The 19,284-nt window shown below is 39.8% G+C and overlaps 1 protein-coding gene across 5 annotated transcripts in view; it reads left to right on the top strand.

Moving 5' to 3' along the window:
• FAM53B (family with sequence similarity 53 member B) overlaps nucleotides 1–19,284 on the top strand; it is a 153,260-nt gene that overhangs the window by 54,504 nt on the left and 79,472 nt on the right. For all 5 annotated transcript variants that reach the window (XM_075935296.2, XM_075935295.2, XM_089780186.1 and 2 more), the window contains one exon: nucleotides 16,918–17,696. In XM_075935296.2, coding sequence (XP_075791411.1) covers nucleotides 16,918–17,696 — 779 coding nt within the window. The remainder of the gene's footprint in view (nucleotides 1–16,917; nucleotides 17,697–19,284) is intronic.

A 19,284-nucleotide genomic window follows, 5' to 3' on the forward strand; every position in this document is an offset into this window, starting at 1 on the left:
GTGCCAAGATCACAAACCAATTCAGTATTGAAACTTGTTCAATGTTTTAAGTCTGTTCAGTGATTATAGTGGCATTGAATTTGAAATTGGTTGACTATTTCAGATCACCTAGTCAGGTTCTTGTTTGTAAAAAGCAGAGAGAAATGAATGACTAAAATTTGGATTCACAGTAGGGCCCGTAGGCAGCCAAGAATTACAGTCCCATTTAAGACCTCTGAAGATTGGAGAGAACTCGGCTGGATCTTTTGTCCATTCAGTCAGGGGTCTTAAAATTATCCTTTTGGGTTCCACTGGAGGCAGTGAATGGAGAGGAAGACATTGTTGGCCAGTTAGTGGGGCAGAACTGGTGTCACATTTTGAGAAGGAAATCCATGCCATCCTCTTCAAGTAAGAGTCCATGAGGTTGACTGCAGGGAACTGAAGTATCAAGGAATGATGTGGTGCCAAATGGTGGAGAAGGTTATGTCCCTTAGGGTATGTCTACACTATCTTCCTAGTTCGAACTAGGAGGGTAATGTAGGCATACCGCACTTGCAAATGAAGCCCGGGATTTGAATTTCGCGGGCTTCATTTGCATAAGCGGGGCTCCGTGGCTACACGCGGCACGAACTAGGTAGTTTGAACTAGGCTTCCTAGTTCAAACTACCGTTACTCCTCATTCCACGAGGAGTAACGGTAGTTCGAACTAGGAAGCCTAGTTCGAACTACCTAGTTCGTGCCGCGTGTAACCATGCGGCACGGGGTTCGAACGAGCGGGGATTTAAAAATGGCGGAGCCCCGCTTATGCAAATGAAGCCCGGGAAATTCAAATCCCGGGCTTCATTTGCAAGTGCGGTATGCCTACATTACCCCGCTAGTTCGAACTAGCGGGGTAGTGTAGACATACCCCTAGTTTTTCTTTGCAATTTCTTCAGAACTCAAGATCAGTAAGTCAGTTTTTGGATAGGAGCCATGAAAGAAAAACCCAGAATGCTCTGAGGCTGTGTCTAGACTACATGGCTCCATCGACGGAGCCATGTAGATGAGGGTTGTAGGCAAAGGGAAATGAAGTGGCGATTTAAATAATCGCCGCTTCATTTAAATTTACATGGCTGCCGCGCTGAGCCGACAAACAGCTGATCGTGGCTTCATTTCCCTTTTTAATCGCAGCTTCATTTCCCTTTTTCGAATACACAAATCTACATGCCTCCGTCGTCGGAGGCATGTAGTTTAGACGTACCCTAAGTGAGTTTCTGGTGTGGATCAGTATTGAACCAATACCCCATTTAGGTGACAGCATGATATGAGAGTTATTGGCTTAAAGATGAGACATGAAATAAAATTCCTTGTACCCTGCTCTAGTAGAGATCCCACTGGCTAAATAAAAGTGTGGTAAAACAGGAAGACTTGCACTGCTTGCTGAAACTTGTGATACCTAGACTCTGCCAGACAGCCAGAAAGCATGAGGTACAGGCACATGGGCTCTTCACAGAGACTACATTGCACCTGTTTTGGAAAGTTCATCTCCAAAAAGGAACAGCAAGATTGTAACCACAGGAACAAACCAAGAAGAAAGAGGCTGTGTATTAGAGATCTGCATCTGAGACTGTTCATGGCCAATACCTTGAATATCACTTGAGAGCATATAACCAGCGAAGGGTATGGGGCATTAGGGGCTCTTCCAGTCAAGAGGTGTGTTGCTGCTTTGTGCACCAGCTGAATACTCCAATCTCATTTCAACGATAGCCTGGAGGAGAGTGGATGACCATGAGGATCGCTATAATAACAGCTGCATCAGACAGCTGCCAGGACATTAATTATCAGGTATGCCACAACTTACACCTGATAATTCAGAAGCATGGATGGTTTCAATATGACTCCTAAAACTATTACCAAGCAGCAAAGCTTGAACATGAGCCTCCAACAGAAGGCAAATCTCAAGTTCTTGCCCATTCTTCCAGCATCATCTCTGCCTTATCCCAATTGAGCCAAAGCCCTTGTACTCTCATCCACATCTTTAATTCTGACCAGCCATAGGGGGACACAGAAGCTACATAATTCAGGGTTGCTGAACACGAGATGTAGAGTGGAGTGTCGTGTTCCTACTGAGGGCACTACCAGCCAAAGCATTTCATTGTCTCCCTCGGCATCTGTAATACACGCGAAACATGCTGGGTGACAAGTCAGAATCCAGTAGGATGCTGCATGTGAGAGTACTTGAGGATAGAGAGTAAAATACTTTTGCTGTTCTTGAAAGGAAAGAATGAAGCTGAATTTCATGTATAATGGCAGCAAGGACTGCTGATAGACCTAATAAAAACATCATGGACACACCTACATCAGCTGCCAGACACAGGGGCTACGTCTAGACTGGCCACAAATTCCGGAAAAGGGATGCAAATCAGGTAAGTCAGCATAGGGAAATCCGCGGGGGACTTACCTGATTTGCATCCCTTTTCCGGAATTTGTGGCCAGTCTAGACGTAGCCAGGCTGTCAATAAAGAATAGCATTCCCATTCCAATATGATATACCAGTGTCTTAATTCAAACATAAATGGACTAAGATTTCCCAACATCATTTTATCAGAGATATTTTCCATCAGCAGGAGGTTAGGGATCATGCTACAACTGGAACAGTTTATAGTAATTAAATGCACCATAGTACTTTTCACACAAGTGAGGGTTCTGTTACTCCTAGTGAAATTCTGATTTTAGTAAATACATTTGGCCTGTGTAAACTGACCCTCAGGTTTGACAGGATATGGTATTCTGCTTCACTTCCTTACCCTAACCGTTGGCTAATGTTGCTGAGCACTGTTAAACAACTGCCATGTTACGCCTCAGAAGGTTGGCTGCAGTTCATTAGGTGTGTTTATGTGTGTGTGTAATAGTTTGCAAAACACTTCAAGATTCTGTAGACTGAAAAGTGCTATACAACTGGAAGATCTATTCATTCATTCATTAACCCTCTTCCTTTTGGAAATGAATTATTTTAGACTATTATTACAAATAAATCAATATGAAAATGCCCACAAAAGCTTCACAATTATCATATCAATACATCATACAAATGTTTTGTGAAAAGGAATAGGTACTAAAAACTACCCTAAAGGAGTAAAAGAATTAACTAGAGCTTGTAAATCTATACAATTTAAATATTTATAATGCACTAAACATTATAAGAATCTATAAAAAATATTAAGATTTATAAAGAGCCATTAAAGATTTGATGTCAGAAAATCTAACATCGGAACCATTTTTTAAATGACCTAAAGACTCCTCTTGTTTTTTTATTTTGAGATAAGCAAGCAAAGTTCTCCCAATGTAATAATAATAATACAAAAAAGATTGGTTCTTTTCTTTATTTAGCTTAGCTTTGCTGGAAAGAGGGCCAAAGTTGAAAAACCTACATCTATAAATTCAGCCCTGAGCAAGAACAATTTCTTGTGTCTGGCTGAGTGGTCCTTGAAACATCTGGAAATATAAGACATTTCCTATTATGAAACAGAATTTTTCCATTTCCCTCCCACACAGCTGGCATTACATGTCTGCAGTCAAAAGACATGCAAATGTAATGGTAGCTGTACCAGAGATAAAAGCCATTTTATTAGAAAGTTTGGTTATTGCCTCTCAATACAGATTTTCTGTATCTGAGGGGGTTGGGATGGTAAAAACTTTTAAAGAGTTTAATAATACAATAGCAGCGTCAACAAATTCCTCCCAACCAGATATTGAAGAAACACCCAGTATCTGAATGTCCAGTATCAAATTACCTTTGCGATAGAGTTGGCCTTTTTCTATTATGCTAACCAAGGTCCATAACATGGCCTCATTGTGCTAGGCACTTTATACAAGAGCTTAAGCGCTAAAGAGGCAGGACAGACAAACAGAAATAGGCAAAGATAATAACTAAGCAACATTTCATAATAACAGAACTCTTTGCTCAGCAGAAAACCGGGCTCCTAGTTTTTAAAGGTGTACACATGCTGGTTGCATGCTGTAGCTACTACTGGAAGGAGGAGGATTTTGCAGGAAGAAATAAAATGACAATGGTAGGTGCAAAAATGCCACACCCAAGTAAAATGAATGTGCTTAGTTTAGGTAAGTTTATGAAACTCTTTGTTTTGGGTTCATCGTGTCCAATAAGAATTGTTGAATCATGTATTAATTCTTTATAAAATGCATGTTAAAAAAGCAGCTTGCCCTGTTCCTGGAGAATTTACCCAGAATTCATTCCAGTTTAGTAGTTTGTCAGGAATGAGTTCACAATAAAATATGGAGGCAAAGAAAATTCTGAATTTCATGCATTCAACCTATGACAGTGGTAGTGAGACTGGGGCAGTTTCTTTAAATTCTGAAGTATGATTCTACTCCAAATGAATGGATCTGATGTCAATGGGATTAGTTTAAGAAGCAAGTATTCCCAGTAGTATTTGTACCACTGGGGCTAATACTAGTAATGTGGCTACATTGAATGGGTTCTGAGCCCTACAAGGAGGAAAACCAAAAAGTCAGAAGAAAAATTGATAATGAAATAAAAAATAAATAAATCCCAAAGCAAAACACGCCTATAGCTTCAGAAATCATCATCATCATATTAACCTTATACAAGATGGCAAGAGTGAGAGCAAGTCTTTGTGGCAATGTCTATAGTTATGCTCATTTAGACTGCTAATTTGGAAATATTTCCTTTTAAAAAAACAAGACTGTTTTGCAGCTTGATTTCCCACAATAAGGCATCATTTTTCCTTCTAATTCATGTACGCCACACGTCCTATTTCTGAACTGCGATTTCCTTTGAAAACAGCTTGTCTGTGGAAGGTTCCATCTAAATGACTAATTGCTGTATACTTGTGACAGGAAATATTGCTCAGAAAGCAGCTCCAGCTCTATACGCATTGCCTAGGCTATGCTCTTCAAGCCTGCCTAACCCTGAGAACCTTGTTTGATTGTGCACAGATGTGTATTGTTGAGTGTGCGCGCAGTGTATCTACCAGCATCTGAAAACTAGAAAAAAGCACTGCTGACTAGAAAAATAGGGAGACATCTAACTCCACCAAGACTGGGAGAGGGGTATAGAGGGACAGATTAAAGAGTAAGGAACATTTTTCTGGTACTTCTTCCCTCTTCCCCCAAATAAAGGCAGTTGGCATGAATGGTGTGCAGACCACAGACTTTGATGTGTCATGTTTGTTCTGAAGAGAGAAATTTTGGGGCTATCATTTTCATTTCCCACTGAAGCTTAGCTGCATGCATCATATTTTAATCTTGTTTGTGAAACAGGAAAGCAAGAATACTGGTGTGGTTCTATGCCATTGCCATCAGCTAATTACAGCCATTAAATCTGTTCCACGTTTACAAGACATCTCTTGCACATAAATGGGGGCAATGGAAAATACAGATTGCCTTCTCCCCTGTGCAACGAATGAAGAAAAGACTAAAATTTAAGTAAAAGAATATGTGAGAAAGAGAATTCAATACAAACTTATCACAAATAAGACATGCACAAAAAGAAGTGTTTGTAAACTTGTTGTTAAATTGGGATTCAAACATAATTCGTATGCCAAAAAGATTTTTTTTTAAAATGGATTGAAACCCATAATTACTTTACGAGTTGCTATAATAAATTATTGATAATGTAAATTATTTCACAGGAAAAGAACATAGAGGAAACATGAGCAGAAGGATCATCCATTATGTATAATAAGGAACTGTAAAAATATTGTAGCAGCACATTTGTGTTGCTATAGTTAAGTTGTGTCAGCATTGTACCACCTTATTTTCTGTGGTTAATAACATGGTTGTTAAAATTTACTCTGTGCCATCTGAGGAACACAGTTTTAGTTACAGCAATTTAAAAAGTTTGTGACCATTTTGAAGCCATAAGGGTGGAAAAAAATGTCAAAGTTTCCTATGCTGTGTGTGTGTGTGTGTGTGTGTGTGTGTGTATGCACATATGTGTGGATTGTGCTACTGTAATTCAAAATCAGGTCAGCTATTTCATATAAAACGTGGTTGGACCCTTCATAGTCTGTAATGTGGACTTAAACCCTTTTAAAATGAACAGTTTAAATTTGGCTACCGTGAGAGTTCAATGTTATGTTTTATGCTTTCTAAAAAGCTCTCCCCCCCCCCGTTTCTGGCACTCTTGGGAGTTGAGGGGCTTTCTGCCCAATGAAGCACCCTCACAGGAGGAGATGCACTGCTGTGTCCATTTGCTGGCTTTTAGGGGTTACTGAGTGGAGCCAAGTCCAGACTGTCACTCTCTCTTTTTTTTTTTAATCTCTGGTGGGGAGTTGGTGGAGCTCCAGACCTTGGGAGTCTGCAGTTGGAGTTGGAAAAAGGAGCCTGGGCTATATGGGGTACAAGGGGGCAGCCCATCCGGTTCTCACCACCACCCCCTTTCTGCAGGCATTCCCAGGACAGTGTCTGCTGCTATAAAAGTGAGGTGAGCCTGGGCTTTAGGTTATGCAGATTTTGTTATTGTTTTGGGAGCCAACAAAATTGTCATGCCGCCTGCAAGAGAGAGATGAGAAACAGCAGTTTTTAAACAGATACTATCTCAGCAAAGGCTGAATAGAATTTTGTGGAATTTTTCAGAGAAATGGCATTTCTTTAGCTTGAGGATACTCTCTCTGCCAAACAGAAGACTGCTACAACATTGCAGGTGTGAGTACTTCTGAAAGAAAAGGGTGTGAAGCAATCTAAATATAGGAGTCACTGTCAACACCCCTTATAATATTGGGCTACCACTGGAAAGACTTGTAAGAAGGGGATGAGGAATATGTGGGATTCATGAGGGAAGGAATTTCCCCAGTCAGAGTGTTCAGCTCTTGTAACTTGTGGATTTCTGGAGATTTGCTGCAGTCATACAATAGAAGCATGATAACAAGTTCTCCTGACCTACTGACCATAAAGGGGACCCTGATGAAAAAGTTCATGCATCCTCATAGTGCATGGCATTTCCACAGAATCCCTAAGTGGGATACAAAGATCCACAGAACACTGCAGTTTTAAAAGAGATCTAAATCTGCTCTCTCATTTTGTGCCTGCAAATTATTGGGGGCAGAGATTTGCAAATTTAACTAAATGCAGGCATTGAGAATGCAATGAAATATGTACCTGGTGACACCTCCAGGTACCGTCATTTGCATCTGCAAATAAATGAGCCTACAATTGTATTTCTGAGCACAAACGAGAGGTCAGGTGTAAAAAAATCAGGCCTTGACTCATTTTAATGTATTAGCAATTTCAGAACACGTTAGTGCTCACCTTTAAATATCAAGTAGGACATATCTGGAGGGAAAAATCAAATTGCATCATCTAGTCACCATATGTGAAAAGCTTTACTTTTCTTGATTTATAATGGAAGGAAGGTGCTCATGAATCTGCAATGGAGGTGATGAAAGTGCATTATAGAAGTACCTTTTATCCTTTAACAGTGGATAGCATTACAGAATAGTGGAACAATTACTGTAATTGTGAACTGATTAACTAAGGCTTCTCGAGCCTATAGGCCATATTCATTATTGGCCCACCCTTTTGCCATCAATATATTTGTCCCATAAATATTAATTGATTACGGGTGGAATAAATGTTATGTAGAGCAGTGCCCCTTTAAAAAAATTATAAGTATCCCCTTTAAAAAAAATTATAAGTACCCCCAGTACCCACAGTTTTCAGACACACAACATTTTTTTTCTACCATTGCAACACATTTGTTGCAACTTAATCGTAGTCGGGTGGGTGATGAAATTTTGGGGTGTAAAAAGTATAAAAATAATAAAGTGCTATAAAACTTAAAACAAAAATTCAGTTTTCTCCAAATTTCCGTTGTGTTGATGTACCCCGCAGACTTCTCTCGAGTTCCCCTGAGGATAGTCATACCACTGGTTGAGAAACAATGATGTAGAGGACCAGCATAAGGTGTGTTTGCCAGTTAGCCCTAGCCCACCCTCAGACTGCAATTTTGTTCCTACAGATTATATCTCCTGCAGTATAGGTTTCTTGACCATCTAAATAACTGCTTTGCAGGCACAATAAGTTACTCAGAAAGCCAAAGGATATAATCTGGAATTTCCATTAGCTTTGCTTGAACATTACTTATGTGGATTTGGAGTCCAGCTTCCGAAAATCTTTTCAAAAGGGTCCAAGAGTGGATTCTTTTACCCACTTTCTGAGTTTTGGGTGAGCAAAGAATTAAATTCTTAATGTAGTTTATCTGAGGAGCACAGTGTTCTTTTTTTGGTATTAGGGCCTAATTTCTGCCAGATACTCTTGTCAGATATTTGAGTATGAATCCCATTGTGTGTGTAGGAGTTGGGTGTATGTAATTATGAGCTGAATTTGATATTAGATTTCAATTGGAGATATGCTGGTTTATGAAGGAGAGAATAGATCCCACAAATCCCCTAAACATTTCTAATACTATAGAAATAAGGTAAATAATGTAGAACTGCATTTTTGGGGAATCCAGATGCACTGATTATTCTGATTTTAAAAGCACAGTGTCAAGGTATTTTTCATCATCTGTAAGATGTATGACCTTTTAGTAACTTGAAGGTGAAATCTGTACCCCTGCCAAACAGTTGCATCCCCCCTCTTCAAAGGAAAAATAACAAGGAGTCCTATGGCACCTTAACGACTAAAAAATGTATTTGAGCATAAGCTTTCGTGGGCTAGAACCCAATTTCTCAAATGCATGTTCCAAGTGGGTTCCAAGTGCCACAGGACTCCTCATTGTTGTTGCTGAAAGACTAACATGGCTATCTGTCTGAAACTTCTCAAAGGGGTGCACCAGTATGCTTTGAAGGTTGCTTATAAATTGTAGGCCACAGCTGATTATGTATTTATTTTTATTTTATAAATATATAGCATTTAATTTATTACAAAAAGCAAGCAAAAAATGACATAGCTTGTGCAAACAATTACAAGAAAAGAAGTCAGACATTTCTGGTCCAAGCTTGAGCTTTTCAGCTCAGAGTTTCCTTAAAGAAACCTTAGCATCACAGCTTATTGGGTTTTTCAGCAGGCCACATTTTTCAGATCTGTTTAAAGATCTGTAAACTTCCCTTTAACGTTAATGCTCTAATTTCAGAAGATATTTTTGGTTCTGGTAAGAGTTGGCATTTCCTAATACAAGGCAGAGTGAGGGGCGCTCATGTCACTGAAGAACCAGTAAGATGCATAGCTAGCATGTAGGTAGAAAGCAGCGACTTTTGAAGAGATTTTATAGAGATAATAACCTAGCCCCCTTCAACTGTTGTGGTGCTTGCCTCTAAAGGTAAGACCAGGTTATCCAGAAACATGTTTCAACATGCTTTTTGCTAGAATAGATCTAACAGATGTCTTGGTTCATGGACATATGGGTAAGTTATGTTATAGTCAATTTTACAAAACCTTACTGGAGATTAGGGACTAGGTCTTGTTTATAGCAGGTGAAAAATGTTTATGAAATAGTTCATAACATAGTTAGAGGCTGTTAAAAACTTGGTCCTAGAAACAGCCTGGTTTATACATAGCTCTGTGACTTAAATCCAACATGGAGTGTAGTCTCAGTAGCTGATTTGGGGTGAGTGAGGAAGTCTTAGAGATTAATCAAAGGCTAGGCAGGCAGTGGTGTGAAGGAGCAAGATGATGCTAAGGAACATGATGCTAAGGAAAGCAGGAGAGATACCTTTCTTATTTAGGGCTGCTTCTGGCCATCAGGGGTACAGAAATCAGCTTCTTTCTTCAGCACTAGCAGCTGCAGTATCTCTTTACTCACTTGTAACTCTTTTAATGGTGTGAGACCTAAATTATTTTGAAATAACTAGCTTTCAAATGGAAAATGAGTAATATTCCTTCTTTATACAACAAATTTTGTACTCTTCATAATTAGATGATATAAATCTTAACTTTTTGCCTTGAAGGAAAGTTCAAAATATCATCACGACAATGGTGATTTAACAGATTACCAAAGGTCTGAAGAGTGGCTAAATCATATTTCATATGTGAGCAGTTTGAGAACCAACTTTCTGACATTTATTAGTTTTGGGGAAAAAAAAAGTAAAAAAGGCCAGCACGCCCTAACATTAAAAGCACAGGATGTGTTGGCTCTAGTTGAGGCTTGTTCGTGGCTCGGTACTTAACAAAGCTAGTGTCAACCACAGCTGAGCAGACAAGTCCTAATAGCTGTCAACCACAGCAGATGTAGATGAAACATTAAAATTAATAAGCAGGCCACGGAGAACAATAGTGTTGCTACACCTCCAGCATCTTTTCACCCACAAGTCTGAAGTGCTTTAGGTTCTTAGCTTTTTGCAGAAAACCACATTTTTTTGGAATCTTTAGGTTTATGTCATGAAATAGCACCATGTGTGAGAACAAAAGAATGCAGGGCAAATAGTCGTCTGAAGCTTGGGTCATCATATGACTGTTCTGCTTTGATCACATAGGGCTTCAGATCCTCTGTAGTTAACCAGGTTAATTTGTGCCTGTATTAAAGGCGCAAAGAATATGCGGCTTGAAGGCAAACCAGGCTTTTCAAGGTTAGAGAAATAAAGCCAAAGAAGTGAGGTTCCTAAAATGTAACTTACTTAAAAGAAAAGATACTGGGCCAAATTCATTACTACATAGTTCCTCTGAAATCAGTGACGCTTCAATAGGGATGAATGTAGCCCTATTGTTATCCTTACACAGAAAAGTTATTTCTGTAGCTCTCCAAGACAATGGACGATGATACAGCTTTAATTTGCCTTCTCAGGAATAAACATAGGGCCTATACTCACTGAAATCAGTGAGGGTGTATCTCCACTGGAAGCTAGGAATGTGATTCCCAGCTGGCGGAATCATGCTCAGACTAGCTCTCAGTGAGCAAGTATGCTAAAAGTAGAATGTAGCTGCAGAGCACCAAGATGGGCTAGCTTTCCTGGATACATAGCTAGAGCCTCCGAAAGGCAAGTAATCAGGGCGGCTAGTCCATCTTGCTGCTCATACTCTGCAGCTGCCATCTGGGTTTAGTGCACTGGCTGGATGAGGGCTAGTGTATGTCTCCTTGGGCTGGGAATCATACTTCTAGCTCCCAGTATAGACATATCCTGAGAGTTTTGCTATTCATTTTAAAGATAGGTGAGATTGAGCCATTCAGGACTTGATCCAGAACCCACTGAAATCCATGGAGACTCCAACATGGACTAGGGATGTTAAGGACTAGTCGACTATCCGATAAGCAAATGCTTATCAGGTAGTCAGTCGACTAGTTGACTAATCGATTTCAGACAGAGGCAGCAAAGGAGGGAGAGGAAGGGGTACTTCAAAGGGGCAGCGCTGCACAGCTGAGCCGGGGATCAGCTGTGTGGTGCTGCTGCTCGTGGAGCCTAGGGTCCATTTCCAGTGTGGCATTTCCATGGAACCCGGGATCAGTTGCGAAGTTCCCAGCTGACCCTGGGTTCTGGGGAAATGTTGTGCGAACCCCCGGCTCCACGTGGCATTTCAAATCGGCAGCGCAGCATGGAGCCTGGGGTTCCCCACTGAGTCCCCTGCTGACCTTGGGCTCCATGCTGTGCTGCCGCCTGCTGCATGCGGAGTTCCACGTTCCTCCTTTGAAATGTACATTTCAAAGGAGAAATGCAGAAGTGCCAATTGTCGAGTCGAGTCGAAATTCCATCGATTACTTGGCCACTAAATTAACCTTTACTTAACATCCTTAAAGTGGACTGGTTAAATGAGATAGCACATGTCAAACAGTTACCCAGACACAAGCTAGGATTTAATAATGTCGCTGTCTTGGTTTGGAGTGCTGGATCAGTTTGGCCATGTGCCCCTGTATGATTGGACAGCCTGAAAGGCTGGAACTTCTTTTTAACCTGCTGCCACTTCATGCCTGCCTCTCTCTCTTTTGTGCTAGGATATTGCACCGTGAGCGGTAAGGAACTGTTTTTACACTTCTGCAACACTCAGAAACAGAGAGACAAGTAAAGGAAAATTACCATATTTACTTGATCATAAGCCCATTTGTTGATAAGCTAACATTTAAAAAAGAAGTAAAAATTGAAATTACCCATTCATAAGCCGACTGTATCAGCGGTTTGCAAACTTTCAGTCCCAGCTCGTCAGTTAAGCCAATGGCACGTCAGGATGTTTGTTTACCTGCAGCGTCTGCAGGTATGGAATTCACAGCTCCCAGTGTCCATGATTCACTTTTTCTGGCCAACAGGAGCAGTGGGAAGTAGGGGTACGTCTAGACTACAGGCTTCTGTCGACAGAAGTTTTGTCGACAAAACTTCTGTCGACAAAGAGCGTCTAGACTACATTGAGTTCTGTCGACAAAGCAAGCTGCTTTGTCGACATGGTAGTGTAGACGCAAAGGACAGTTTACATGCAATAACACCTTCTGTCGACAGAAACTCTGTCGACAGAAGGCGTTATGCCTCGTAAAATGAGGTTTACCAGCGTCGACAAAACTGCTGAGTTCTGTCGACATTATGTCGACAGAACTCAGCGGTAGTGTGGACGCAGGTATAGTTTTGTCGACAAAAGTCTACTTTTGTTGACAAAACCCTGTAGTATAGACACACCCTAGCAGCCAGCATGTCCCTCAGCCTGCACCGCCTTCCTACTCACATTGGCTGGGAACAGCAAACAGCAGCCAATGGGAGCTAAGTGGCTCTGGGCCTGCAGACACCCCAAGTACATAAAACATCCTGATGTGCCAGTGGTTTGCCCTGATGGGCTAGGAACTGAAGTTTGCCGACCCCCCCAGGTTAAAAAAAATTGGTAAAACACAATGACCTGTACATAAGATGACCTCTGCTCTTTACTGCGTCATTTTTTAGCAAAAAAATTGGGCTTAAGATTGAGGATATATGATATTCATTGTCAAAGTTCTCTGGCTTTTGTGGTTTAATGTTACAATTTTAAGGTGCTTAATTGCAGTATTTTATATCACTTCCTTTTCATTGGAGTGTTTAAAAAAGAAAGGTTAATTGGAGGACAGAGAATTTCTTTGACCATAGGTTTTAAAAACTTCTATAAAATTACTTTCTGGGTTATTTTCTTAGTTTTTCCTGTGTTGTTGGGCAATTCACTTAATTGCTGTGTGCCTCAGTTTCCTCTCTCACCCTTTGTCTTTTCCAGGTAGTTTGTAAGCTCTGGAGGGCAGAGACAGTCTCTTATTATGTGTTGTATAGCCCCTAACACAATGGGACTCTAACCTCAACTGGGATCTTGAGGTGCTTCTGCAATAGAAGTACAAAAGCTACAATAATAATCTCCCTGACAATGTCAGTCTGTATTATAGAAGTTTTGAAAGCTATTTCATGACTAAAGAGGTGCCACAAAGGTGCATCTGGTATATTCTGCAAATTCAGACATGTAGGATAAAAAATTAGGAAAAAAATATTGGACGTATGCAATAAGCAACCTGGCATTTTCAGTTTTATGGTTAAAGTTAAATCCAAAAGTAAGTGGCTTGCGGGCCAGCAGTATTTCTTTTTTAAGTAACTAAGGGTATGTCTAGACTACATGCCTCTGTCGCCAGAGGCATGTAGATTAGGCTACCAGACATAGTAAAATGAAGCGGCGATTTAAATAATGGGATGAGGTTTACCTGAGTGGTCGAAAAATACCTTTGATGTCGACACCCGCGCGTCCAGACTATCGCGCTGAGCCGACAAACAGCTAATCAGCTGTTTGTCGGCTCAGCGCAGCAGCCATGTAAATTTAAATGAAGCGGCGATTATTTAAATCACCGCTTCATTTTACTATGTCTGGTAGCCTAATCTACATGCCTCTGGCGACAGAGTCATGTAGTCTAGACGTACCCTAAATGAACTAACTCATTTTTGTTAATTAAAATGGGGAAAAAATCACCTGAGATTGGTGAAATTTTGTATCTTCTGTCCTGTTCATAAATGGGCAAATGTTCTTGAACAAAGCAGTTTGCTTTTCAGTTGAGGTACACTCCTGGTAAATTTTATTCTGGAACAAATTTCTGCATCCTTAAATATAGCACTAGGAAGGGCTCCCATACAATTATGTTTAGAAGATGAAAATCCTGTTCTTAAAATAACTGCAAAACCCTTTTTTTTCTTTTTGAGTCCATTTAAAAACAAAATCTCTGCAACATCCTTTTTCTTAGTTGACCATCCAATCAGTTTCAAGATTAACATTTATTTGCTGTGAAAATATTTTTGTGGGTTATCATGTGATATTTAAAAATAATAATCTAGTACTAATGGACTACAAGCAGGCTAAAACATATGACAATCGTCATGCTATAAATCTTCAGCCCAGAGAAAACCCTGCTAAATATGGCTGACTGAAAATATATTGAATCATTTATATGGGCCACCATACTGTAAAGGACCTTACACAGTAGGAATATTGCTATCACCTTGATAGCAGACTTCATATGCAAAGGGAATTCATATGTTCCACTGGTAAATAGTACATGTTGCAAGGTTTGTTCTAAAGTGCAAAGGAAAAAAATCTTAAGTGTTGCTCAAAAAAATACTGTCTTAGATTTTCTTGGTAATGTTTAAAGATTTACAGCTGTTTGTGCAAAAGTGATGTTGAAAGAGGAAGGTGTTCTGTATCCTCTTCTTGTAGCTCACTAAGGCCTTTTGTGAAATGTCACGTCTAGGACCTGAAGGTCATGGCAGCTTGCCATTAAAAATTAGCTTCTATTTCTGTTTCTTTTGTCTGGTGATCTGTCCTGAGAAATCTCTCTGTTGGCTGCATTAATAAGAGAGGGATTAATAAAGATCTAAAACATAGATGTAATTGTTTAGTGTATTTATCTCAATCTTCACTGAGTTTATTAAAATGAAAAAGATGGCAATGGTTAAAATAGAACCGAATTAATAACTATGGCCACAAACAACACTGGGCTCTTCAGTTACTAAGTGGCATTCTCTTGGAATTAGAAATAATAAAACTTGCCTAATGCAGTGAGAAATGAAAGGACATCAACCTAATTAATTTCCAAATTTGATCTCTTTGACTAAAATGATCATTATATGTTGGGGAATATTCTATATTATTATTTATTTATTATTTGCATTGTGGTAGTGCCCAGAGCTGTCGATTAAGACTATCTAGCTCTTTCAAAATCAGCATTCAATTGCTTAAGTAAAAACAAAATCACATTATTTTGATATGAGCACATGAAAACTCTGCAGCAACAGTTAACTGATATATTTTGCCTCTGTTTGCAGAAGCAGCCTACAAAAACAGTTACCAGTCATGCATGGTTAGGTGATTACTTTTTTCCATCACGGCTGTTGATGGCATACGTCTTACACAGTTTTCCTGTTGAGTGTGAATAGGATGTTTTTAAAGAACTTCATTAGCCTTAACCATATTGTAAAAAATGGGTCAAATTTTCCTCACTTGAATAGAGTCATTGACTTCAGTAAGACTGTCTTCACAAATATGATCAAAAGGATTTGCCCTGTGCTCCTAAGTGGTCAACAGCAAGCTATCCAAACACAGTTGAAACATGGTTTGCAGCCTTCTTTTTGGTAGCGGCAATTGGTGTTCCAACCATAACCATAGCTGTAAATATTTTCAGACATAATTGTGAGCCATTGCATGGTTAAGCCATCACAAATGCTATCGCAGAGTCATTCACCAGCTACATGCCAGCTGACAGAGCAGATATATACACATGGAGAAATACACAACAGGAGGTCATGTTGGCTTTTGTTCTGCTATATTAAAAATGCATTAAAAATCTCAAGTGAAATGGACAAAATTGGCTTGGAAAGTAATTTTGATGTGGGTTTGTTAAAAGAAAAAGAAGGGGAAATAGAAAAAACTAAGCCTATATTGATATGTCCCTTTAAATGAGGAAGTATTTAATTGCTACATTGCTATGTTTATCACAAAGTGTGAACAATCTATTGCACTATTTATGACTGAGAATCTCAAAGGAACCTAAAAGACAATAAGTACTCATCTCCCACTGAAATTCAATAGGACATGAGTGCCTTATTCCCTTTGTCCAATATGAAAATCCCAGCCCAATATATTATTTACATAATTATTCTCATATGAACATAGTTTAGAAAGGCTACTTTGAATTCTGAATAGGATACTTTGAATTCTGACTCAACATTACATGCTACTAGCAAAGTAAGGGCCAGCATTTTCAAATATGTGTTCACTTCAGTGAGAACTGCGGCTAACCAGCAGGTATGATATGAAAATAAGTCCATTTATTTAGGTGCCTGGTTATGGATAAAGATGACTGATACTAGGCATCCATTTTTGCAATTTTTTTACCAAGGCAATTCAATTCTAATAGCGTGCTCCTCATATTGATAAAGTCACATTATGTGTTGTTTCTCCTATGTTACCCTGCTCTAAGATCATTAAAAAAATAGAATAGGTGCAAGAACTATCCTCTTGACCTCGTCGGAGCTTACATTCTTAGCTGATGTAAATTTGTTTTGCTTCATTGATTTCAGTGGTGCTACACCACTTTACATCAACTAAGAACCTGGCCTTGACATTTAATTTTAATTTTATCTTTCCTTTAGACTCTTGTAACTTTGCAAACCTCTGAGATAATGGTTGCTTAGAGTCTAGAACTAAACACATGATTCTTAGGCATATTTTATCGGTCAGATAAAGTAATTATTATATGCTTTTATAAAGCAAAGTTCACGTTAGCTAGTTCATTTGGTATAGTCTCTTCTCATAGCACTTTCGCTATATTAACATTTTTGCTGCTGCTGACATTAGCTATCTGTCTGTCCATCCATCAGAAAGCAATCACTTGGCAAGCACTCTGAGAAACCATCTTCCAAAGGTTAACTAACTTATATTGGAAATGTCCGGTCTGTTATTTTTAGTAAATGGACATTGAAAAATGAACCCTATAATTAATTCATGCTAATATGTGTGTGTATAGATATATCAAGGTGTATAATTTTTTAATCATTTCTAAACTAGAAAATGACAGATGGAGAGATCTCAGCAGGAAGTGTCCACTTCAGATTGAGCAGCCTAGCAGCAACATCTGGGACTGTCTGCCTGATAAAAGTGAAGATGGCTCAATATGGCAAAGAGAGGCAGCTAACACATGTTCTGTGACCAACTTGATCAAAGACCTCAGTCTTAGTGACCACAATGGTAACCCATCAGCACCTCCCAGCAAACGCCAATGTAGGTCACTCTCTTTTTCTGATGAAATGTCTAGCTGCCGAACATCATGGAGGCCTTTAGGATCAAAGGTCTGGACTCCTGTAGAAAAGAGACGGTGTTATAGTGGGGGAAGTGTCCAGCGCTACTCAAATGGCATCACCACCATGCAACGGAGTTCAAGTTTTAGCCTACCTTCAAGGTCAAATACTCTTTTCTCATCATATGACCAGTCTGGAGTTAGCAGCAAATTTGGATGTCAGCCGTGCCAAGGCCTGAGGAGGTCAACCACCTATGGACAGGCAGGGGACATCTTGGGTTATGATCACAATTCTGTAGATGTTACCCGGATGGACATCCAGAGGTCCCTCTCCTGTTCACATGATCAGTTTTCCTCCTCGGAATACTGTGCACCCTCAGCAAACAGCACTCCTGCCTCAACACCAGAGCTGGTGAGACGCTCCAACGGGCTGTCCCGAAGCCGGTCGCAGCCATGTGTCCTTAATGACAAGAAGGTAGGAGTAAAACGTCGAAGGCCTGAGGAGATTCAGGAACAAAGACCTTCATTGGACCTTGCCAAGATGACCCAGGTAAGACATGTTTTTTTTCACTAACATGGGTGGCCCAGACTTTTACAGGAAATAATTGAACATTTCATGTGGACAGAACACAACACTGAACAGGCAGCACCAACACGGGATTATTATTCAGTCAACAGAAGACTGAATTTTAATTGTTTCCATGTGGGCTAAAGTGCATTTTCTTCTGGCTGAAAGTCTGCATTAAATAGATGTGATTGTTATGGAGAAGTTTGTTCTTTTTGTTGAAGCAGAAAACTAATCCCTCTCCAACTGGAGTTTTAGCATTATTCTTTTAAAATCATCCTTTTTTCCCCCATTGCACACTGCGGCCTACAGCACATCTCACCAATATTTCCTCATGGTATGTATTTCCACCAGAAATAATTTTTAAAATAAAATCAAATGCTTAGGGGAGAGAACTCAAAGATCCAGAGCATGCTGGAGGAAATGAGGACAACATTCAGAGTACTCTGCATTAACTTTTATCACAAGTTGAATTTTCTGTGGTAGGGATTGTACTGGCTATTAGTGGCATCTTCAAGCAGTCTTGACTCCTTGTAATTTTCCACTCTGGAGATGTTATCATGTTTTATTTTCAGGTGTAACTGTAACACTAACAGGCAGAACCAAACCTGGGACTTCTAGAGCTTAGCTAAAAGCTAAGCTTGAGCTAAAAGCCAGCTAGTTCTCAGCTCAGGCGGTAGAGGAAACTTAGGGTATGTCTAGACAGCGGGGCTACTTTGGCATACTAGAGGCATCCCAAAATAGCTACCCCACATCTTTTAAATACGCTCGTTATTTCAAAATATTTTTGTAATAACAGGCATGCTGTTTTGGCATCCCTGTAACCCTTTTCCACTAGGATTAAGGGATGTGTCGAAATATTTCAAAATTTGGTTCTGTCAAAATTTGTGTATCTTATTTCGGTTTTAGGGTGCTATGTAGACCACCCTCATTCTCTCTCACTCTCTCTCTTAAATGGTCTAAGTGCCACTACAGAAGACAGTGAACCACATACAGAAGTCCTGTGGCACCTTATAGACTAACTGAAGTGTAGGAGCATAAGCTTTCGTGGGCAAAGACCCACTTCGTCAGATGCATGCATCTGACGAAGTGGGTCTTTGCCCACGAAAGCTTATGCTCCTACACTTCAGTTAGTCTATAAGGTGCCACAGGACTCCTCGTCGCTACATACAGAAGGTGTGTGGGTTACACAACTATAGGATAAAGCTTTCTTCCTCAATCTGCAGTATGAATCCACCGTGCAGATAAGAGATTTGAAGTGTCTATCTGAGAAGATTTTGCTCTATTTCCCAGAACCTTGAAGACCCAATTACATGATAATGGCCTTTAAAAATGTGTGAGAAAGAATCAAAATGAAAGGATACATCAAAGAGCAGCACAGAAAGGAATTGCATTTTGCACATAGAAAGTTTTCCATAACCACAGTTTTATGATTAAGGTTTCTAATGTCAATAAACTGTGTGATAACATCAGCTTTGTATGGTACAGAGATAAATTTGGGTCTAAAGATCCTGTGGCTCTTTTTGCAAAAGTGAGGTATTAACCATGTTGTCCTGGCCAAATTCCATTTTTT

This window comes from Pelodiscus sinensis, chromosome 8, assembly GCF_052426305.1.
Source record: "Pelodiscus sinensis isolate ZL-2025 chromosome 8, ASM5242630v1, whole genome shotgun sequence".
Lineage (NCBI taxonomy): Eukaryota > Metazoa > Chordata > Testudines > Trionychidae > Pelodiscus > Pelodiscus sinensis.